This window comes from Protopterus annectens, chromosome 2.part1 (assembly GCF_019279795.1).
Source record: "Protopterus annectens isolate FY-2018-M chromosome 2.part1, PAN1.0, whole genome shotgun sequence".
NCBI classification, from domain to species: Eukaryota; Metazoa; Chordata; order Ceratodontiformes; family Protopteridae; genus Protopterus; species Protopterus annectens.
The window spans coordinates 667,296,463-667,322,108 of record NC_056729.1 but is presented as its reverse complement, the minus strand read 5'-3'; the positions used below and the strand labels follow the sequence as shown (position 1 = coordinate 667,322,108).

Here is a 25,646-nt window from a genome sequence, read left to right as displayed (position 1 = left end):
GGAAATCTATTACCTGACGTGGGCATCTTTAAAATGCGCAGCCCACGAGGTATGATTCTTTTCACCAAACATGCCTCGAAATACTGTCTCTGTAACTGCAACTTCTTTAGTCTCAGCACATCAGTTTCCAAAGTTTCTAAATCTTCTGATAACTTCAGCGGACTCTCGTTGTTAGAAACGCCATCATTCGATTCAACGTTAGGTTCATACTCCAGCAATAGGTTGTCTCTGCCGGTCACGCAAGCTTGGAAACGTTCGTTCCTTCTATCACAAATATTTAAAGTCACAGGCTTATAAGGAAGTTCAATATTATTTAAAGTCACAGGCTTATAAGGAAGTTCAATATTATTTGGACTCTCCGTCATTCTCTTAAGCTGGTATGTCAGATAAAGAACGTAATATGTAATCCAAAAGGCACACACCCAGCCAACAGAGCACAGGACCAGCGTAAAAATGTTAAATAACACACCAAGCTGCATAAAATGCTGGTACCTGTATGGCACAATAATGTGTTAATATTTTATTCTTGTCTTGTCTCTATAGTAATTGCGCTCTACACCAAACAGTTTTTTGCTTATTGTGTAATTATAAAATGAAATTATTTGGAGGGTTATTTAAATCTTGAAGGGGTGTTATGTAGTGTATAAGTCTGAAGAAGCCTACGGGTGAAAGCGCTTACTTAAATGTGATTAAACGGAATATTTTACATCATTGAACAGTGTCTTTGACTATTTTCACGTCTACTTTCAGCTGGATGAGTCTTGGACTTTGTGCCATACAGGTACCAGCATTTTATGCAGCTTGGTGTGTTATTTAACATTTTTACGCTGGTCCTGTGCTCTGTTGGCTGGGTGTGTGCCTTTTGGATTAACTATATTAAAATATTGAACTTTAACCCCGCAGCACTCCCATTCTTAAATGAAGCAAACATAGGCATGCTTAGGTGAACAAAAGGTATATTATTTAGCATAAGGTCCCTCCAGACCCCCTCTAACTCCTTGAATTTGATTTGCTCGTACAATACTCTACAACCACTCCACCTTAACCCTAACCTTGGATTGAATGGGCGCATGTTAAACCTGGAACAATACGCCCTTCACTTGAACATTTCTATTTCTGATCTCTTTCCTTTCAGACATCAGGCACTTTCTAGCTTAAGAACTAATCTGAATTTACCTAAAAATTATACGATTATTTTATGACAAGTTAGAGATCTGGTACATAGTTATCTGGAACACCCCTTGGTCTCCGATAAGGATATCTCAACTTGTAAAACATTAAGGAAACTCCTTCTCTTGAGGAAAAAAATTACCTCAGATACCTACAAGGTTATTATGTCACTTAAATCCCAGAACAAACTCCTTTTTTCTAATTATTGACCAAAAATTAACCCTTCTGTTAACCAGAGCCTAATCTCTTAAGCTTATAAGATTAAGCTCTAAATATATACCCTTTAAAAAGCTGAAATATACTCAGCTTATGATAATGAACAATGCGTATCTTAATCCTGACGTCCTTAGTAAAATCTTTCCCAATCAATCCCCTAAATGTCAGTTCTGCTCTAACCAATCTGATGATATTCTTCATATATTCTGGAGTTGCAAATGTTCCTACAAGCTATGGTGTGCTTTGAGAGTGTTACTTGAGAAAATTGGTTATGAAAAGTCTACCCTTTCGTGGGAATTTACCATTCTTCATATTCCACCTCCTGGTCTATCTGAGCGGAATTATAAAGTTCTGATCCCTATCTTTATGTTAATTAAATATTATATTTCTTTAAATTGGAAGAACAGACACTCGCTTTCTTGGGGAGGCTTTAAAGCTCTAGCCATTAAACACCTCAAAGCTCATAAATACTTGTTCCACAATATTAAGCATAAACCAATTATCAAAGAATTGTGGGGAATTCTATTTGATCATATAATAAAATGACTGCACTTCTTAAGTAGGTACCATTAGATTCTACCTTGCTATACATGATATATGTTTATGTTACATAGTTATTGTTGGTTTTGTATGTCCATACTCTGTACATACTTAGTGTTAGTGAACTGTTTTTGATGTGTGCATAAATGTTAATATTAAAAAATACTAAATAAAGAGAATTTAAAAAATATATATATCTTGTAAGGGTTAGCAGTCTTTTAGATGTACATTTCTGGAATATGTCCATATTCAGTTTTTGTCATTAAAGCAGAAATAAAATGCATGCATTGCTCTTGAACAGGAATGCTTTTTATTATTGGATTTATTCTCCCCTCTAAATATTTAAATGCATATGCAGTGGCGCATATTCCTTGAAGATAACATTATGCACGTGTCTTTATACAGAGAATCACTAAGTGCCTTCTTTTGATGAGAGCCATGACATATTTTTGTTAAATTTGCTAGATGATTTCACAAGGTTTTAAAGATATGAGCCTATCTTACTAGGTACCATCAGTAGCCCTACATAGCCAAATATATAAAAACACAAATATATAAAAAGATAGCTGGGTGCACAAGACCAGGGTAAAGAAAGTGTCCAATTTTGGTAGGCGCACTGATGCCAGGACTAGAAAAATGACAGTGTAGAATCCTCAAGACGCGGAAACATTCCTACAATGTTAGGGGGAGGATGCCCCCCTCCCATTGTAGAAGGAAGTAGTAGTCCACAAAAACTGATATGCCAAAAAAGAGCCATAAAGATAATAGAGTGGACTATGGTGGATAAGAAAGAAATTGCATTGTATTACTGTTATGCAAGAATCCCAGAATTTCATAACAAAAGATCTTCAAAAAGACTAAGAGTGAAATTAGAGGAAAGAAAAATATTTCCACAAGACAAAACTGTCAGAAGCTTCAAATAAAAATTTATGTTCATTAATGCAACAGATTAATGAAAAACATTATATAGGACCAAGAAACCTTGGACTGTTTGGAAAAGAAGCCACTGAGGAAGTGCAACAATATAAAGAACAAAATCTAGAGAATGGTGAAAGGAATAAAAAAGAAATATGGACATGGGAAAGAAAGGTAGATCTGACATGGTGCAATATTTATGTAAAGGAGAATGCCAAATTAATCAATACAAAAAAAGCACCAGAAAAGATATTCAAAGAGAAATACAGGTGAAGACATCCAGATATGGAAAATTTCACAATACAAACAAATAAGATCACAGGCAAGGAACATAGAACAGAAGATCAGTAACATAGAAGCTGAAGTTATGAAATACGTCCAAAGTGAATGATTTAGTGTAGAAAGTTTAACACAGATTATGTAATGAGAAACAGGAGGAGCAAAATACATCTGAAGAAATGTGGACATGAGAAAGAAAAAGAGATTTAATACAGTGCAATATTTATGCAAATGGAGAAAGTAAAACTAATTAATACAAAAAGAGCAAGAGCAATGATATTTGAAGAGCAATACTGGCAAAGGCATCCAGATATGGAAAAATTTACAATACAAAAAAAAAAAATAAGAAAAGGTAGAAAAGAGATTTAGTAATGGAGAAGTTAAAAGAAATAGACGTTATGGATTACATGTGAAGTGAAGGATTTAGTGTAGAAAATCTAACTGGTAATATCACAGCAGAACCAATGGAGTGGGAAACATCTGATCAGTTGCCATATGAAGATATTTTGGAGCCTCCTTTAGGAAACCAGTACAGAAGTTCAGTTGGAGTTGCAGAGCAAGGGAAGGAACAGGAATCTTTTGCAACTCTGACACAGTCAATGTTGTGGAGTGATAGGCCAGTGAGTTTCCATACGAAAGAGCAATGGATGACACAGGATGAAACTGAAGAGAATGTGGCACAGGAAGATGCCCACAGGTAATTTGCTTATTTGTTTATTTTACATTTGTTTACCAGGGATGCCCGACTGGGCCAGTGGCCCTTTTTCAGTGTAGGCACGTGGGGGAAAGCTCCTTTACAAAAAAAATATTACTAACAATACAAGAAATCTATAACAGTCGAGAATACATAACTTTGGTAAATATAGGTAGAAAATAGTTTATACATAAACAATAAAAACTGAGAGAGTAACATAAAATGGAAAATAAAGTTAACAAATAAACTAGCATGAAATAGCTTGTGCCATCATAGAGAAATGACTGATCAGCATGTAAATATCATGGAATTAGTGGTAAATATTTATGAGATAAATATATGCTTTATATGCAAAAATTTAGCTGATTGTTGCTATGTTATTGTTACTTCTAAACAGTGATAACTAAGGCAATATTGAGGTGAAGTACAAGAAGGAGGGAATATGATGCACTGTAAGAAGCTTGAGATGGGTAGATAGAGATGAGGAGCACAGAGCTTTGAGGTAGAGAGAAATTGGAATTCATTGAGAAAAGGGATAATCTGAAAGTTATAGTAAGGGAAGAGATGTTTTGGTTGCAAGAACAAGGAAAGACAGAATGATTAAACTGGATTAGTGCAGGAGCAAAGCCAGTTGTTGGTTAGGTGTTCCTTAAACAGTAGTTTAAATTTGGATGTGTTGCTAGAGTTTAGTATTGTCAGAGGCATGGGATTGCTGGACTTGGATATTTGGTGGGAGAGTAGACCGTTACCGTAACAATTATTGGCTTTAGTTGCTTTGGGTAGTAGTTTGTTGGAGGATCTTAGTGGTCCGCTGTTTGAGCAGAACTGTACTAAGCCCTTGAGACAACTGATCATTACTCAAGAGCTTAGTGCAGCTCTGCTCAAACAGCAGACCACTAAGAGCCTCCAACAAACTACTACTCAAAGTAAATAAAGCTAATAATTGTTACGGTAATTATTAGCTTTAGTTACTTTGAGAAATGGAGAACAAAGAATGTGACCTCAGTTTAGAGGAAAATGATCTAAGAGAAGAGGTACTTGATTTAATAGAGATGGGCAGACATATTAAGATCAATAAAAAGAACTAGACCGCAGAAAGTTTGATAAAACAAATGAACACAGTAATTAGGACTGTTCATTGAGATTCATGCGATAGAACAGAAGTAAATAAGATATATTACTGTGCAGCTAAATTAATAACAGATAGTCTTACAACAAAAACACAGGAAAAAGGAAGGAGAGAAATCAAATGGCCATCATGGAAGTATTGAATAGCGAAAACTAAAGCAGTTAAGACAAGAAGTGTCACTGTTAAGAGCATAGAAGGAACAAATCAACAAAAAGTTTCAGAAAAAGAGAAGTGATGAAAGCAATGAGCAGTATCAGAACAAATCAGGATCTGCCATGCAGTATTGCAAATAAACTAAAATGTCAACACAGGCTGAAAAACGTAGAAGATATGCAGATAAATATAAAGGAAAAGTACAAAATAAACAAGTTATTGATCACCCAAAAAGCTTTATAGAGAATTGGGATACAAGGCAAAAGGAATTGAAACACCACCTAGAAAAGTAGTAGTAGATCCATTTTGGAGAAATATCTATGAAAATCCTGTGGAACATAAATATTTTGAATGGATAGAAGAAGTAAAAGAAAGAATAAGTTCAAATGTACAGGATCTGAAATGGGGTGAAGTAACAACTAGAGAGATTGATACAGCTAAGAAAAGTCTTACCCGGAAAACCCCAGGCACAGATGCAGTACCTAACTTCTGGCTAAAAGTATTAACATCTTTACATAAAGATTTAGCCACGAGTAAGAACTATTTGTATGCACACCCCGAACAGACACCAATCTGGTTAACAACAGGAAGAACAATACTTTTCTTAAGAGTGAACCTGCAAGGTATCCTAAAAAATTATAGACCAATAACTTGCCTTCTGACAACGTATAGACTATACACTGGAAATGATGCAGACAGAGTTTATAGTTGTCTAGAAGAAACTCAATCATGGCAATAGAATAAAAAGGTAAAAGAAAGTCATATGGACAAAAAGGATAAATTGTTGTTAAAGTCATAATGGAGAACTGTAAAAAGGGAATAATCTAAGTATGACATGAATAGACTACAGAAAAATCATTTGACAGTATTCCACATTCATGGATAAAAGATTGCTTAAAAATGTATAAGATACACCTCACACTGATTGATTACATTACAATAACCATGAAACTGTGGCAAACCATTTTGCAGTTAAGCCATAATAAAGGGCAAGTTATTCTGGGGATAAAAATTCAAACGAGAGATGGTCCAGGGTAACCTTTTTTCACTACTGCTCTTTTGTCTTGCCCTTAACCCATTAAGCTGTCTACTTAACAGATTAGGTCATGGCTACAATTTGGCTACCAGAAAACAACAAAGTGTAAAGACTTCTCGTCTTCTTTTTGTGGATAATTTAAAACTGTATAGTTCATGAGATGAGGAACTGAAAGCACAACTGCAAGTGGTCAAAACTTTTTCAGATGGTATTAGAATGTCATTTGGTCTTGATAATTGTGCAAAAGCAACCTTTAAAGCAGGCAATCTGCAGCACCAAGAAAACATTAACCTGAGACAGGAATGTGATATAAAAGAACTTGCGCAAGAGGGTGTGTATAAATATTTGGGAAGTGATGAAGGATCAACAGTAAAACATGAACAAATGTGAATAAAACTTGGTAAGGAATATTTTAGAAGACTAAAATTAATACTGAAAACAACGTTGACATCCAGGAACAAAGTCCAAACTGTAAACCAATTTGCTCTTCCTCTCCTAACGTACAGTTTTGGAGTGATTTACTGGCCTCAAAAGGTGTTGGATTGGTTGGACAGGAACACAAGAAGGGTGCTTCATGCTTATCAAATGATTTATAAAAATCAGTGCATACTAAGACTATATATTCCCTGTTCTGAAGGAGGTATGGGCCTCCTCGTAATTGATTACATGTATAGATCTGCAGCTGTAGGACTGCATGCATATCAGCTGACCTCACAGGACCCAAACATAGTGAAAGTTTTAAAACATGAGGAGAGTAGGTCTAAGATGACATCCCTGCTTAGTTTAGCAGGAGCATATCTGGTGTCAAGTAGGAATGGATATCAAACCAGAAGTAGATAAAAGTCAGGCAGCAACTGAATGTGCCAAAAAACAAAAGAAGGAATATAAGGTAAAGGATCAGATGAGAAGGCAAGAAATGTGGAAAATGCATAAATATAATTGCAAATATAGAAAACTCTTGGAACAACCTCATGTTGATCAGGATCAAAGACAGGAATGGTTAAGGAGAGATGAATTTAAACCAAAAGATGAAAGGGTAATATTGGGGACCCAAGACAAGTGGACTACATACACGTTGGTGTACAAATTCCATTTATGTGGGAGAAAGATAAATGTAGGTTTTGTAAAACAGATTTAGAAACAATCGCACATCTTGTTGCTGGTTGTGATACAATACTGGCAGAAGGACTGTATACTGAAAGGCATAATAATGTGGCAAGGCTTTTGCAGTAGGGATTATGCAAATGTTATAATATTGAAGTAGCTGGCAGCAGCTGGTAGAAAATTATGGTTTATATCACATGGGATCACCCTTTACCAACAGTTCAAAAAATAGATGGGAGAAAACCAGATATAGTAGTCCATGAAAAGACAAAAATTAGTGTTGACCATTGAAATTGCTACATCCAGTGACTATAGTTTCTTATGTAGAGAGAGGCACAAAGTCATAAAAAAACTAGGATTTGCAGGCAAAAATGAGAGCAATGTGGAAGAAGGATACCCAGACATTTCCAACAGTAGTAGCAGCAACACGTTTTATAAAAAAAAATTTACAGTTGTATTTGGTTATGTTACCAATATGTGCAAACTCTGTATGAATTGTAGGAGGAGTCAGTACTGGGCACATTGCAGGTGCTGTGAAGAGCACTTCTGGCTAACATCAAAGACTGAAACTATACTAATTTCATGAACTTTAGTCATACTTAGGAATGAGGTTTGTTCCTGTCATGGTAATAGAAACCCAGAACACTTGGAAAAATTAAAAAAAATGACAAAAAAATTTGGAGTATGTTATGTAAAATGTATTTGTTAAGGTTCTTACAAAATATCCCTAACAACATCCAGGCAAAGGATAAAATGGTTACACAAACAAGCCATTCAGTAAAAACTGCAAGAAAGACTCGGCCAGTCTAGAGTCTTCACTGCGCAATTTCTTACCATAATGGTTATGGGCATCCTACTGGGTTTTAAGCCTCTGTTACTAAAGTATAGCCAAACAGTCCATAGTGCTATACTGATAAGATCACAAAAAGCCTGAAACATGTCTACAGTTAGTGGGGTTTCGCTTTATTGGCCTGAAATGTACCCATAAGATCTTAAAAAGTAGCAAGTCATGGGCATTCAGAAGCCATGTATCTGAAACTCTGGTAAGCCTTTAAGGGGTCACTTGCAAATTTCCCATTGGGCCTCCAATACAGAAGGCTTAAGGTATTACACAGTGAAGACTCTAGCTTGGCTGAATCATTTTTGCAGATTTTACTAAATGGTTTGTTTGTGTAACCTTTTTACCAATTGCTAAAGTATTACAGAAAATCAGAGGAAGGGGCCAAAATTATACTGATAGCCACCTTTTGGCCCAGGTAACCTAGCATCTTCTTCCTGCTTTTGGAACTCTCAACCCAAAAGAAAGGCTCCCTGAAGCACTCTACCCTGACCACTCAAAGGCTGATATCTTGGATTATATAGCTGTCATCCCCACAAAGTAGATCTTTACAGGGGATATACTAAATATTTCGAGGGAGGCTAGGTTCATGCTGAGAAAAATGAAGAGATTCTCCTACTGGGGACTGCATATGAACCAGGACCCATAAGCAGCAAGAGTGTCGGTGGTTCTCTGTCACCTGTCAGACATATACAGAACAATCCGATCTGATGCATCTTTAAAGGTTCATGCCTCAGCTATCTCAGCCCATCTATCCTCTGTTGTATTCTCTACTGCCAGTGAAACAATCCTTAAAAGGAGTCCTGCGTCTTAGACCACCAGGAAAGGAGATTACCCTGTCATGAGACCTCAGTTGTGTTAGAGTAACTCACTCTGGCCCTCTTTGAACAAACTGCTTCAGCCTACTAGTTTATCTTGCCTAGAAGATGTTCTTTAGGACTATGACATCTGCTAGGAGGATTTCAAAATTGCAAGCTTTGTTGTGCTGGGAACAATTTTTGATTTTCCACAATAGAAGTATCTCTTCACATCAACTCTTCTTTCTTTCCTAAAGTAGTAACTGACGTATCTTTAAGCAAAGCTATTCCCCTTCCTGTGTTTTTCCCTAATCCACAGTACAAGGATGAGAGAACACTGCATGTTTTGGATGTGCATAGACAACTGAGATTCTGTTTTGACAAAATCAAGGCGATAAGAAAATCAGATCAGCTGTCTGTGTCATTTGCAAAAGAAAAGGAGGGAAGGTCTGTATAAATATCTTGCACACTACATGTTTTTGTTATTCTGCATTTAGAGAGACAACAAAGCCAATTCAACTAGACCTAAAAACAGCTACCACAACATTCCTCAGAGGTTAACTCTCAGTCAGTTTTGGAGGTGGCCTGTTGGTCCTCAGTCCACACCTTCTGAAAGCATTACAACCTAGGAGCTGCATTCAGGGCCAGGGTAAGCTTTGCTTCTGCTCTTCTTAAAGAACTGTGTACTCATGTAGGACCAGCCACTGACTGATCGATTCCTGTGGGAGTCATTCCATTGATTATGACTGTAACAGTAGGTAATACAATGAACATAGTACAGCTGTGTTAGGAGCTTTCTATAATGTTAGATGTTCAAATACATTCACTGTTGTAATAAAGTTCCTCCACTGCTATCCTCTTGTTTCATACTTTTGAGCATTCCAAGATTAGATTGGGTGCTTGTTCTCTTATGTTCCCTTATGTGTCTCATCTCTCTGCCAGAACCTCCCCCCTCCTCCTTGAACTCCATAATTTTCAGAGAAGAAGACTGGAGCCTCATGGGTGGGCCTTCTGGTCAAGGGAGTCAGGCTTCTCTTTCTTGGCTCCATCAGTGCTGTTGCACCTGATGCAAGCTTCTTGCCTGAACCAGGGCAATTAGGATCTGAAGATAGTGTCAAACACCCATATTATATCACTGATGTCCTGATAACTGAGTGGGAAGGAGTTGGATGAAACCACTGGGAAAAGGTACAGCTCTGGAAATTGGGCTGATGTCCCAGTGGTTATAACTACAGCAGTGAAGGTATTCCAATATCTACAATTATGGCAAGTTTCTAACACAACTGTACTTTGTTTGCATGTGTTGCGTGCGTGCATGTGTGTGTGTGGTATTATTTCAGGTGATGGCAACTTTAGCTCAGAGCTGTAGCTAGAGTCATTCAGCAGAGAAAGGTAAGTAGCATAAGTTTTACTGGAACCCACGCTTTAGGATTTGCGTTTTAAATAGTTTTTAGCTGACAATAGTGAAAGGTGCTTTAAAGCAAAGAAAGTTGTAGGGTTTTAAAGGGAAAATTCAATATTGTCTATTTTAAGGGAAAGCATGATGCATTTCAGAATATCAAACCTTATCTTCATTGAAAGTGTTTATTGTAGTCAAGTCAATATGCAGGGTATTCCTAAAGATAGCATCGTGTGCAACTTCATCCAAATCCACCCACCTTCCAATTTTACTTACTAGGTAGAACAAATTCTCTGCTCCACCCACTCAATTAAGTGTTTGTTGGAGATGCCTGACTGCAGTAATATAGTTTTCTATTGTACTTGTAGAATCTAAGAAACATAATTGTGAGGTGTAGAAGGAGAGTAGGAGCTTTTGTTGATTGAAAGAGGGGAACTGATAGTTGGTGGACAGTCTGATTTACACAGATATTTAGGGAATGACATGTTACTGGGGATTTTTCAAAACAAAGTCCTCTACAGCAAAGTCACAACTGGTGCAGCTTAAATTATGTTTACTACACCTATTGCATTATTTCTTCACAGATATCAGTTGTTATCTAAATACATAATTTATTTCTGTACACTGTTGTCCTCACTTTATCGCTTTGTGATTTAATGATATTTGTATGTATATTGTTTTCCATTTGTTTTTGCTTTGTGTTCAGCTAGTCATTTGAATAGAGTATCAAGTGACCCTTCTTTCTTTAAATTAAAATTTATTTTTGAAAGTATTTCTTCTGTTTGCTATACAAGAAAATTGTCTTGTTTTTAATTGGCAGTGAAACTATCACATCAGTTTGAATTCTTTAACTTAACCATTTGTATTTATCTGATCTTTTGATTATAGGAAGACAGAGCAGACTTGTTGAAAGAACTTCTGGCACTAAGGCAGCAGAGAGACCAACTGAAGGCAGATATTGAAAAGTACAGAGACTGTGATCCCGAGGTTGTAGAAGAAATAAGTAAGTGGCAAAGGATAGTGGGCATCAAAATCTGGATCCTGAACCAATTATTACAGTGAGAGACTTAGGATAAAATTGAACTGACAAATGCTGGGGATGGGGTAATGGATGATCTAGGAATGTTTTTATTTTAGGTGAAGACATTATATATTCCAGTGCTCATTTCTAGAGGAGCAGGCTAAGGGTATAGAGAGGTTAAATGATTTGCTGAAAATCATTATGTAAGAAGAGAATGGCCATCTCAGATCTAGGTCTGCAGGAGACTACTCTTACACAACTTTAAACCCTACCTGTAGACTAAACCACAAGCCTTCTCAGAACTCTCACTATGGCAGTTGTATTTTTACCTCTTTTAATGTATATTCAGCATTTTTTTTTTGCCCATTGTAAGGTGCATTTACCACTTTTTCCTCATGTTTTCCGAGGTGCATGTGTTAACCCTACTATATTGGAGTTAACAGAAGTATCTTGTGTTAACCTTAAAGAAGTAGACTGGTGGCAAGAAATACCATTACAGAAAAATATACAAAAAGGTCTTATTAGTACTAAAAATAAAACATCTGCTAACCAGCTAAGCTTTCTAGGCACAGCCTTTAATGAGGAGTGACCCGAAACAATTTCTGGTTTAGCGATTTGCTTGGTTTCACACATTAGACAAATGGAAGCAGTGGTGGTCAAATTCAGGATTGCTACTGCTGAGTTTAGGTCTGTCAACACTGTCTTAAACCTCTCCACCAAACTGCCAGAGGATTAATTATTTATTATGACCTACAATGCTGTGTCCACTCAAGAGTTGTAACACTGCTGCTTGGGAGTTCTGTGTTTTAGTTTTATCAAAGATGCATCAAAACCAAGCTGGTCTTGTACAGAAAAGAAACCAGATTTCATGTCATCTACCTCGTACATGAAAGACCTTTTGTGTCCGTAAAATCAGAAAGGTGATAAGATGCATAGTTTCTAACTTGGGTGTCATTGCTATCTTAGCAGTGTTACACAAAAATAAATTGTATTTCAGATCTGCAGATTGTGTTTTCTCAAACTTGTTTGCACCCACAGATGTATATAGCTCTTGCATGTCCTTCATATGTTTTCTCCCCCATTCCTTAAACAGCATGACACCTCATGTTGTTAAAAAATAGTAATATGCTTGCACTCTTGACTGTTTTTTTTTTTTTTTTTTTTAAACAGGTGTCTGTTACCGCCACCTGATCACTGACTAATGTTTTTTTTAAGTTGTAAGAAGTATATATTCCATATTTGAGCATTTAACCATGGCATTCCGTAAGTAGTGTGTGATTTTCCCACAAGGGGAGACTGTCTCGTCTACCTAGGGTAAATGTAGACACAGTGGCTAATCTCCAAATTACCTAGCAAACAAAGTTGTGATTTATGATTATGCAGTATAATAATTTCAAAACTGTTTATTTTGTCTTTTAAAGCAACTCCATTGTATGGGCCAAATATCTTTTTAATTCAAGGTGACACTGTTCAGTTTCTGCAGCACAGATTGCTGACTGATGTTTAATGTACTACACAGGCACACATACCTCTGTTTGTGACTACACATGTAAGACATAAACATGATTTATACTGCATGAAGTTGCTATGAGGAAACACTTTCACTGCGTTAAAACAGAGTCTGAAAGAAGTGGTGGCAGTAGGATAAGAACCCATACATGTTCTGTGTTTTATTAAACATCTTCATTAGTGTGACATTTTTTAAATGATATTGATACATGTATAGTAGTACAAAAGAAATCAAACCATAACAATGTTATTTTGCAGTGTACATGTATGCTTTATTTTTAACCATTTTCATTCACTTCAGGATTAAATAAATTGCTCACTTAAATTTCACTCCCCCTAAACATTATTCAGCTTGTGTCACATATTCCATTTACTTCTGAGCAATTTGGTCATTCCATTCCCTAAATATCTCACCTCCTGTTCTTTTATCAACTTTGCAGTATTCAGTAGTGACAATTGGTTTAGATTTTGATTTCTGTTTTCTATTTCTTGTCCAGCCAGTCGCATTAACCTTTAGTAAAGCCTTACTGTGTCTAGGCAATTCAGATCATGTATCAACTCAAAAAGACTGATTTCCATCATTTGCATCCCCAAAGCAAATGATACAAGTCTTCCAGCCAGTGTCCAGGTCACTTATCCTTCCAACCAGTGTCCAGGTCACTTGTACCTTGGTCAAAAAATTAAAACCCACCACACTCTCCGCTGATCAACTCCCTGCCGAGTACCTTCAAAAATCAGCTCATGCTATTGCCTACCCAGTATCAATACTAATTAATCATACCATAGCAGAGGCTAAAATTCCCACCATTTGGAAAACATCCTACGTAATCCCATTACATAAAGGAGGCTCCTCCACTGAATTCTCCAGTTATAGACCAATAGCTAGATTTTCTTCACTTGCAAAGATTATGGAAAAAATGTATACACAAACAACTCGTGCACCACCTAATCCAGAATCACCTCATGGCAGATACCCAGTACGGCTTCCATCCACACCAAGGCACTACTTCAGCCCTACTGGCTTTTACCAATACCATAAACAATAACTGTAACAATAATCACATGTCCTCAGCCCTCTTCTTATATGTTTCCAAGGCATTTGACATGGTTGACCACCAACTTCTGATTCACACCCTGCAAACTTTCTGTCTAGATTCTAAAGCTCTTCAGTGGTGTAAATCCTACCTCAATGGGAGATAGCAGGCTGTTCTCTGGCAGAACAAGCTCTCTAACCTACTACCTAGTACACCTTGGAGTACCACAAGGCTCCATACTAGGGCCCCTACTGTTTTCTGTCTTTAACGACTTGTATACTGTCATCCCAAATGTCAGCTGTATTCAATATGCTGATGACTCCACCCTGATTTGCTCAGCTACATCTCCTACAGATTTATGGTCTGTTACCCAATCCACCTTTAATACTATAGAAACTGGCTCTCTGAACATCGATTGGTACTAAATCCCCAAAAAACTAAAATGTTGTTATTCTCACCAACACAAAGGTCTGCTGCTTTTACCTTTACCATACATGCAAATGATGGCACAATAATCTCCCCCGACCCCTCTACAAAACTATTAGGTGTCATTATTAATAATAACCTAAAACTCGACCTACATGTAAACCAGTCGATCAAAACCATCAATAAAAAAACTGGGGTCACTTTACAGAATAAAAGCCTTTCTTACCCCTCCAGCCAAAATTGCCATAGCTCGCTCTCACCTACATTCAACACTTCTATATGCATTCCCCCCTACTCTCTAATCTAAACAAGACTGAACTTAATAAACTCTCAACCTGTTATAATCACATTGCCAGGTTTGCCACTGGCCTGCCTTTTAGGACACACCACTGCATCAATCTTAACCAGCTTGGGTGGCTTGAACTTCCCAGACTAATCCAATATAACCTACTGATTATGGCTAATAAAATCCTTTATAATCTGAATAATACTCCGGCACTTAAAATCTTATCAACCCCTATAACAATCCATGACTGCTTCGATCCTCGAACAGACTACAATTCAGACAATCAAAATTAACAATGCAGCTGGTGATTCCCTCTTTGCAAACTCTGCAGGCAGAGCCTGGAACTCACTTCCAGCTGATATTACTTTGCTCTCCTCCCTAGGCCAATTTAAAACTAGACTCAAACAACATCTGGCACTAAACTGGCTTTGCCACTGCAACAAGCCTGGCTAACTTATCAAGAATGTGAAAAATCTATTAATCAGATTACTGTTGAACTTACCCCTGACTGTCACCAGAGAGTAACTCTAACCTGTTGAACTTGTCTGTTCATGTTTGCTTATGTATTCTTTGTCTATACCATATTTGTAGTACATTTTCATTGTTTTTATTGTATCTGCTTACCTTGGAGCTTTTCTCCCCGGGCCTCTGCTGAAAATGGACATGAAAGCAGTCAGACAGTCCCGGTCAACAAATGTAAAATAAATAAATCTGTGAGCTCATTACATTCCCAAAAAATATCTTTCTTCCTTATCACACCTCCAGCAGTTACTACCTACATAAATAAATATTCTCAGAAGTCTGGTGTGTAAAAATACCTATTTCCATGCAAAATCCTAAACCTTCTAGACTTTGTTGCATACTTGAGGACCGTACAGATATCCTTCCACTGTTTAATTGAAAGTCGACATTCCAATCTCTCTTCACAGTTTTTTCTAACCTCTTCTGATTTCTTCTTATAGTTATCATGCAGTATTTTATATGCCCCACTAATTATTCTTTTTTAATTCCAGCTTCTGTTCTAGACTCCACAAAAAATAAATAAAAGAACATTCCCCTATCCCTTGCTCTTTGAGTATATTCTGTTATCAATCTCTGGAAAGGAAGAAAGACTTTAACCTGCAGTCCAAAGCCCTGCTTGGCCTTATCCCACAACCTTTCTCTCACTAGTTATTTGCTCCCATTAACCTGGTTCCTGTGCTGAAGTTTTTCTAATAAATTCTACTCCCTCTTGCCTGTGTTTTATACCCCTACTTGCAGTTATCCCTACTAGTAAAATTGCCTTTCTCCATTGCCATATTGACTTAGTTTTTAGAACATTCTACTACCTTATAAATGTAATCTTCTGTATGCTTGTTGTTACTCTAAGTGGCTACAGCCAAAAATCCTGCTATCTAATAATTTTTTGAACTTCCCCACCCTGTTTCATCATCTTTCATTTCTACTTTGATTTAGAACCTTCTGCTTAAGTTTACATATATGAGAGCCTTAACTGCCTAGCTCTAAAGCATCCCTTCAAGTCTAAGTAACCCTAAAACCACCTTGTTCTATGGGGAGAATAAACTTATCCCACTTAACTCTTACCTTCTTCCCTTCCCAGATAACTTCTTTTAACCCTTATTGTCCACAACTTCTCCTCTTGATGATGTTATGCCTGACCTGTATATAAAATTTAAGGGACTAAAAACATTTTCACTGCTTGAATCTTACTGTCTGTATCCATAGTCTAGAGCTTCCAGGTTCTTAGTTTTTGTATTATCTTTTATTTAGTCTCGTTCCACGTATTCTTAGCTGCCATAATGCATTCCTTTTTAATCCATACACCTAAATACTTTGTGTTATGGGAATTTCTGAGCCATTTCACATGTGGATACATATTTGTCCAGTGTATTTGTGACGATTTCCTTTTCTAGATTTGTGACGTACAAGATATCTGCAGATAAAGCTGTCTTTTCTTAATTGCCATACCAGTTGTATCATTGGGTTTGTGTGTCCATTATTTTCTTTGCTAATGGTTCAAAGTATATAGCAGTAACAGGGAAATAGGACACCCCTGCCTGGTCCCTCTTTTGAACCACAGCTTGGCGTAGAGAATCCTTCCCACCTTAATTCTTGCCTCTGACCTTTCATGTATCTCCCTTTTTAACCATATTTTTCTGTCCGAGACCACAGATGATACAACTGCCCTACTCATAAAATCCTAGTTGACGCTATAAAATGCTTCCTCTGCATCAAGGCCCACAAACAGTACTGGTGATTTCTGCTTCCCTCTGGATCATCTTTGTTCTATTAATGTTGTCAAATGCTTGCCTCCCATGCCCCACAAAATTATATTGAGCAATATCTGTCACTTTTGGCAACACCTTTACCATTCTCTTACCTATCATAGGCATGAACACTTTATAATGATGGTTGAATATTAAAATGCTGGGTCTCAAAGATCTTTACCCTCTTTGGGTAATACAGCAACCATATCTTTCTTCTGAAATGCTGATAGTCCTCCTTTTTAAAATATTGTAAAGAAATCCTTTTGGATACCACTTTATTCCATCCTAACTTCTAAACTTCCACAGGAATACCATTTGATGTTCATCATATTCATCACGGCTACAGTAGCCTTAACTATATGGATTATATCCTGCTAAGAATATAACAGCCAGCTAGACGCCAAAGCTTCAGAACACTTTTCACCAACCCAAACATTCAAGCAGCTAGAGCTGAGCTGACTAAAATACAAGTTTGGGTGCGAAGCCCTTCAGAGCATTACTGCGTCGAAGAGTACACTCCACTGAGGCTTTCGAATATCAACAGTCAGCTTGTGCTTCCTTTGCTGGGAAGAGAAATTCCCTTTGGGGGGGGGGCTTGCAATTTCTTAATTTTGTTGATGTTTCAGTACTTTCCTGTTCAGAAAAGTTATTTAAAAGCTAGGAGTGTTTAGTTTTAATGGACTATCTTCAGTCTAACATACTTTTAAATTTAATTTTATCTATATGAGACTGGCATAGTGTTTTAAAGTACTTTTTAATGTAGTTTTTTTTTTTTTTTTTTTTTGCCAAAAAGTAACTTTTGTGGACTGGTAGTGTTTACTAGCAATTGCTGCTTGTCTTCTCTAGAAAAGAGGCACCATTTTCAGCTTGACCATGGAACAAACTACCGGTTCCAAGGTCAGTCCTTCCAGCCACAAAAGAAAAAAAATTAAGCAAACAGCCTTTGCCAGCACAGCAGGCTAACAGTTTGCCTCATCTGCAGCTGAGAGAATTTGCTGTGGCCATTGGTTTTACCTCAGACCACTCATCTTTAAATCCGGATCCCTCTGGTGTAGCACCTATGGACCGGTTGTTAGCCATGTCCTCTGTGGCTTCAGGATCTGCTCAGTAGGTAAGGGAGATTCACTATTGTTGCACCTGGGAAAGGAAACAGGGAAGGTTTTGCTGTTGTCAGAATGGTGTGTCCATCCCTGGGGGATGTAGCTGTCACCATTAGTAACACTATTGGCCCCATTTTTCCTGTCAAAAAGAAGCAGAAAACCTAGTATGCATCTACTTCTCCTCAAACTTCTTTGGATAGGACTAGTTTGCTGGGTCTGGCTCAGAATTTAATTCAGGCTATTAATCCTTCTTGTACAGTAGTTTCTGGGGGAAAAAAAAAAAGGGATTCCTCTTTTCTTGAAGAGAATCAAGATTCTGAATCTGAACAGGAAGATGCAGCGATGGATACAGTTTTGGTTTCTCCGCAGATTTCTGATTCAGACACAGAGGAGAGCTCAGTTCCTGATTCTGCCTGTGGAGGTCTCTCGTTCTTTCAGACGATTGCTAGAATGTGCCAGTTTTTTCAGTGGGAGAACACTGAGGTCTCTCAGTCCCTCAGAAAACACTATGAGTTGTTACTGAAGGATTTTTCAGAACCTAAACCCATTCCTCTTTTTTCTGTCAGATTTAAAGGATGCGGTGTAACTTTCTGAAATGTTCCTGATTAGTTTGCCAGCTGCCCATAAAAAGTCAGACAGGATGTAAAGTTCCTTGGTCTTAAATTTTTGTATAATATTCCCTAACCTGACCCAGCAGCTATAGCTTTAATTGATCCCACTGATCCTAAGCACTTAATTTACTCTTTCTGATAAGGATGGGAAATTATTGATTGGTATGAAGAAAAGTGTATACTTGTGCAACTTTGTTTTTCAGAATTTTGAATTCTCAGGCTCATATGTTAGTTTGTTCTGAAAGTATGTGAAATACTTTGTCTGCAGTTTCTTCTTGTTAGGAAAAATCTACTTTAACTCATTACAGCCAGGTGACGCCTCCAGGTGTTTCTGCAGTTACATCTCACTGAAACCTTTAGGCATCAAATATTGCTTGTTTACATTTAAATTAATAATTTCAAAACCATGCTACATAAAAAGTTGTAAAATAGTTCAGTTTAAATTTTAGACAATGGAAAATATAACTGTATTGATATTTGCTCTCTATCTAGTGCAGCTAATTGTTGTACATGTAATTCTTATTTATATCGTCATAAATTTCATGTTTTGTAAGTATCTCAACAACCAAGTTTCACAGACAGAATTGCTTAGCCTCGTATGAAAGCTCCCAGCTGAGTGAACAAAGTACTGCTGACAGTGTGTGTAACTTGAATAGTTGCTGAGATATATAGTTAGTTGTTTACAAAATATTACAAACTTAATATTTATTGTGTTTGCTATGACTTACAAAAAACTGTTTAAGACCTAGAACCTAAAGATTATTACCACTGTACAAGAGTTTGCCATTTACACTTCTTTATTAATCCCTATGGTTCCAGAGATATGAACATTTATTTGAAATGTAGGGTCATAATTTGATTATATCAAAAAGCTTTGGCTCTTCTCATGGGAGGTTAGAGTGCAAAGTTCCCTAGGCTGAAGTGAAATATCTTAGTATCTAATGATGTCTATTTTTGTGTGATTTAACATGTGGGTTATTGGATTCAGTGAGATCCGACCTCGACATCTAATACCATATTGTTTTATCTGAGAGCTGTGACTCCTCCCTTACCAACAATTCCCCTCTCCAGTCTGAATTGCAATGATAAACAAAAGAGTAGTTGCTAGAGCCACAATCTGTTTTGGTGAAACAGTTTTTAATAATGTAGACGCCACCGTAGAAAGCAATAAAACACAAGTGCTAAAAACACTTTTGCTTCTAGACTTCTTCAGGTGAATAGTAAATGCAGCATAATATGTATGTATTTTAAATAAGTAAAACTTAATCACCTGAATAAAATCACATGACAAGTCACGTGATGTATAAAAGTATAGAAAATGCATGAATAAGGTCACAAGACACAAGTCACATGATATGAAAATGTAAGAAAATCTCATAATACAATAAAATAAATAAATGCAATAAAGTGCAATAAATGTAACCATTTGTAGCTGATAAAAACAATAATTACTATGCACTTTCATTTGAAGTTTTCTTAAGTAGGGTTTTATGCTAGCAAATCTATTCAAGCCAGGACAGCTGTTTACTTTGAAACATTTGGCTAAACATACAATATTAGAGGTATTACAATTCCCATAGGGTCTGATAAAAAAATTCCTTGCCACTAACAGGGTGTATAATACTCTTGTCTGTTTCTATATAATTACAGTAAACAATTATTACATTCATATGTGCCACATTTTTTACTCTACAACATAGTCACAGTCTTTGGCTGTTCTTTATAACTTAGCTTATTCTTCAAGTTATTGCTCCTTCTGTAACTAAATAATGGTCTGTCCTTCAATACTCTGTCTAATTCTGGAATGTCTTTAAGTATGGACCAGTACTGGGCAATGCAGTGGTTAACGTTGTTGCCTCACAGCAAGAAGTTCTCCGGTTCGATTCTCGGCTGGGATGCCTTCTGTGTGGAGTTTGCATGTTCTCCCTGCACTTGCGTGGGTTTCCTCCGGGTGCTCCGGTTTCCTCCCACATTCTAAAGACATGCATCTGGAGAATTTCTCCCCAAGCCTCCACTGAAAACAGGCTCTGTGGAGCCTAGTCAATCTTTCCCGGTCAACAAATGTAAAATAAAATAAATAAATCAATCATTTCTTAATAATATGTTGTACTGCAGAGGTGTTCCTATTGCATGTCAGATTGCATCTAAAAGTATTACTATTCTGAGTTCTTTCACTAAAGTTGACTGCGGCAGGAAAGTTGGCTGGAACTCAGCATCCCTTTGGGCTACGACCTCATTTTTAATAGTTTCTAAGGTTATCGTATTATAACCCCTTTCCTTGAAGGCATGTTCAATATTCTTTAGTTCAGTTTTTAAGCATGTTATCCTCGACATTTAATTTTTTAACAATGTTATTATAAACAAATGGGGCTGCATACTTGTTCTATGTAGTTGTGTTGCATTTGATCATTTTTTGTATAGTGTTGTGTCTATTTTACCATTATCATCCTTGATTAATTTAATGTCCAAAAAGTGTATCTCTTTATTGGATTTCTCACTTTTAAATTTTAAGAAGTTGGTGCTTTTTGACATGTGTTCTAAGAGCAAAATAAAGTCAGAGTCAGCCCCTTTCCATATTAAAAAGACATAGTTTACAAAACATTGTAGAAGATGACATTGTCTTTGTGAGTCAGTACATATCTCTTCTCCCAATAATACATCACGATGTTCGCATAGGTATTTGCAACCAGTGTGCCTATGGCAACACCAGTGTTTTGCATAAAAAGTTTGTTCTGAAACAAAAATATGTTGTTCATCAACACTAAACTAAGGAATTCACATATGCAATCACTCTCTGAGTATATTGGGAATGTTCAGTTAAGTACTTGCTTATATTTTGAATGCCTATGTTGTTTGGTATTACAGGGAATAGGGAGACCACATCCATAGTGACAAAGTGACATTCCTTTAAGTCCTTATATATGGACCATTGTGCTATTTGTCCAAAGAAATTTGCAGTGTTCTTAATGATGGTATCCATTGCTGACAGATGTTTTAAATATATAATCAAGATGTTTAGAAATTGGCTGTGTGACCCACCCTTTTGCCGAAACTATTGCCCTAAAAGTGGGGGTTAGTAAGTGACTTATGAATTTTCAGTAGTCCATAGATAGTAGGTGTTTTAGGAGACGATGCAGTTAAATATTGGTATAGTTCAGGAGTAATAAGCTCTGATGTATGCAAGTTTAAAACTCTCTGATTTACTTGTTTGATGGTGTCATACACATCCTTGTAGTTAGTAGCCACGTATTCATCGGTATTCAGTAGCTTGAACATAAGAATCAAAGTAAAAGCTATTGTCCATGACCACAATACCTCCACCCTTGTTGGTGCCTTTGGTAATGTTTTTATTATGAAAAAATTAATCTAGGGCTCATGCATGTTCGGGTTTTAAATTAAAAAAAAATGGAGGTATTCATATTGATGTTGCCATTTCTATTTTTAAAGCCAGATGACTATGGCTCCTATATCTCCTTTTCTGCCAGTTTCTGAAATGTTAAAATCAAAGGATGGTTAGGAGGTACAAAAGTACTACTTCTTTTTGGCATATTTTGTTCAATATGTTGATTTCCAAACATTACATTTAGGTTTATTTGAGCTCAATTAGCGTTTGTGATATGTCAGTATAAGAGGCAGGTATACAAGATAGACCTTTAGATAAAACAAATTTTTCATCTGCACTTAAAATGTAAGAGAAAAGATTAATTACCAATTTATTTGGTTCCTTGTTTCATCTCGTGTTCTCAGATGATGGTCCGTTTTGTTTTGATTCTTCCATTGATCCTGTCTCCTCGGATTCGGTGTTAGCAGTAGTGGATTCTCCTTAACTTGGAAAAATCCAAAGGATCAAGAGCCCTTACATTGTTAGCATCCAGAAATGCTGGTTCACACTGTTATTCAAAAGCTTCTTGTTCTGCCATAGAGTCAGATACGTCTGTGTGTTGATCAAGTGGTCGGTTTAGAGTGTTCCTGTTGGGCCAAGTGAAAACGTGTCCATTTTTAAAATCTTCTGTCATGCTTAAGTTTTCTTTTTTTAAATCTCAATAAGTTGCTTTTCGAAGAAGAGAATTTTATCCAAAGCTTCTTGTAATAAGTAGGAGTAGGCATTAAGAGCAGTGTCCGACACTAATTTGGTGTATAGAGTTTCAGCATCACTGCATAGTGCAGCTTCTGTGGGATCAAAATAGGCATTTATGAGTTCCATGTACCTAAATGAGCAGCTCAGATTCATGACCTGCCATCTTCTAAGCAGATTCTGATATTTATCCCTGTAAGTAGGTATCTTTAGAATTCTGAGCCATCTAGGTATGATTTTCTTCTGCAGGTATACACTGAAACTCAGGCTTTGCCATTGTAATTGCTTGAACATCATTTATTTTTATATTCAGCCAAAAGATTTGTACTTTGTCCATCATTTGATGTAGCAGTATCCAAGTCAGCAAGTAATGGATTAGAGGATATATTTAGTAGGCCGTAACAGATATTAAAGTGCACAATGGAGCATTACTGGTAGAGGGAAGACCAAGCCTGTTCATGTCCACCAAACCAGCAGATAAGTCACAAAGAAACAGAAAAACTAGGTACCGGTGATAAAGCCAGCCGTAACGAAACTAAATCCAATGATAGACAAAAGAGTAGTTGTTGGAGCCACAAACAGTTTTGGTAAAACACACAGCAGTAAAACACAAATGCTAAACACACTTTTGCCTCTAGGCTTCTTCAGGTGAATAGTGAATGCAGCATAATATGTTTTTTAAATAAGTAATATTTAATCACATGAATAAAACCACATGGCAGCTAAGTCACATGATGTATAAAACTGTAGAAAAATCACATGAATAAGGTCACATGACACTTAAGTCACATGGTATAAAACTGTAAAGAAAATCACATAATACAATAAAAATAAAAAAATACAATAAAGTACAATAAATGTAACTAGTTGGAGCTGATAAAAAATAATTACTAATATACTTTCGTCTGAAGTTCTCTTAAGTAGGGTTTTATGCTAATAAACCCATTCAAGCCGGGAGGGATGTGTGCTTTTAAACACAGTATCTATTTCAATTCCTCTATTTCAGTTTGATACTTAATGACACCTTCTCTTATTGACTTAAAAACTATATGCAAGATCATAAATTTAAAAATAAATAAATGTAAAACTGTGGGTGAGGTCAATTTCAAGAATATGTTTACTAAGTGCGTTTGTTGGAATATGTCTCCTGATATCAGACAGGTGATTACATATTCTTTCCTTTAATTTTTGACTGGATTTGCCCACATAATATGATGGACAATAGAGTATCTTTGTTTAAATATACAATATTAGAAGTATTACAATTCCCGTAGGATCAGACAAAAAATTCCTTGTAGTATTCTTGTATGTGTGTGTGTATGTATATGTATGGGTCTACGTCATATGATAGAAAGTTCATTTGATAGAAATTCATTTGACCGAGACCATAACACCGAAAGTTCAAAACACTGAAAACCCATTTGACTGAAACAAGAAATTAAAAGGATTATGCTCTTTTCCCCACTGTAGTGCGATCCTGGAGTTGGTATGTTTTCTACAAAGAGTTATTCATTGCAGTTATAAGTATCCATGTGTATGGTTTAAAATGTATGAAGTATGTGGGGGTTACGCCCCCCACAACCCCTTAACTATATATACTAACTCCAGGATCGCACTACAGTAAGGAAAAGGGCATAATCCTTTTAATTTCATGTTTCACTTTTATGAGTTTCAGTCAAATGGGTTTTTAGTGTTTTGAACTTTCGGTGTTATGGTCTCGGTCAAATGAATTTCTATCAAATGGACTTTCTATCATATGAAGTAGAACCATATATATATATATATATATATATATATATATATATATATATATCTGCAGTAAATGCAATTATTACATTTATATGTACCACATTTTTTACTCTGGAACATATTCAGAGTATTTGGCAGTTTTTGGTTGGTTGGCTATTCTTTATAATATGGCTTATTCGTCAAATTATTGCCCCTTCTGTAACTAAAATAATGGTCTGTCCTTAAATACTGTGTCTAATTCTAGAACATCTTTAAGTTTTCCTATCTGAATTGCCTCAGATCTCATTTGCCACCTGCCTAACCAGATGTGATGACTTGAGTGCTCCATCCTGTTTTCATGATAAGTGAAGATTTTATACCTCTCTTTACATATAAATAGCATTTTGTAGTAAGAAGTAATAGTTTTAGGATTACTGTTTTATATTTAGGATAGTTCATAGACTTATTGTGGTTTTCATTTGTACCTTTACTGTGCAGTGTGTGTTTTTAGGACTAAGTATTAGGTAGTTAGGTATATAGATAATACTTTAAGACATTTAAAAAAAAATCTTATGTCCGAAAAGTCTGGGCTTCAAGAAGTGTTCCTCCTGTGGGCAGAAAATCCCACTTCAAGACTGGCATTCTCAGTGAGTGTACTGTTTGTGGCATTCTGACTTGCAGGCCTCCTATAGTATTTGTGATGCTTTCAGCGCAAGAGCTCTCCAAGGAAGGAAACTGAAAATGGCTTTTTAACTCTGATAGGGTCCAAAATGTCTTTGGATCGAAAGGCATCTTCTGCTTCACCTTCCTCTGATAAGAAAAGGGAAGGAGAGAGAGAAAGGTCAAAGGAAAAAGAGAGAGAAAAAGACCGAGACAGATGAAAGGACAAAACCATCAGAAATGAGACAAGAAGAAAGACTTAACAAACCTATGAGAAGGACTCTAGATCCATCTGCTGTTGTGGGGCTGGCACCTAAGATGTTGAGACAGTCAGACTGTATTGCATCCAGGATCCAAACTCCCTCTCTGAAAACTTCCTTTTCTCCGGGGTCAGTTAGCCCGAGGCTTCACTCGTCAAATTCTTCAAAAGATTTTATCGAGGACTACATCAATAGTTTCCTCTTTCAGGTCTAGTCAGTCTACCAGAAGCCTTTCTGAATTAAATGTTGACCGCATGATAGGAAAGTTTCTAAGGACTCGGATTCAGCTGGGAATCCTCCTTCCTCCATCCGTGATCAGACCCTTCTACTATGGCCATCCTACTTCCGATGCCATCTTCCCTTTTGAAGCCAGTGTATATAGGATCCAAACCCCTGATG

The 25,646-nt window shown here is 36.7% G+C and overlaps 1 protein-coding gene across 1 annotated transcript in view; it reads left to right on the top strand.

Moving 5' to 3' along the window:
• Window positions 1–25,646, top strand: part of MND1 (meiotic nuclear divisions 1) — a 937,304-nt gene that overhangs the window by 828,198 nt on the left and 83,460 nt on the right. Inside the window, exon 6 of the mRNA XM_044063493.1 lies at window positions 11,159–11,273. Within this exon, the coding sequence (XP_043919428.1) occupies window positions 11,159–11,273 (115 nt within the window). The remainder of the gene's footprint in view (window positions 1–11,158; window positions 11,274–25,646) is intronic.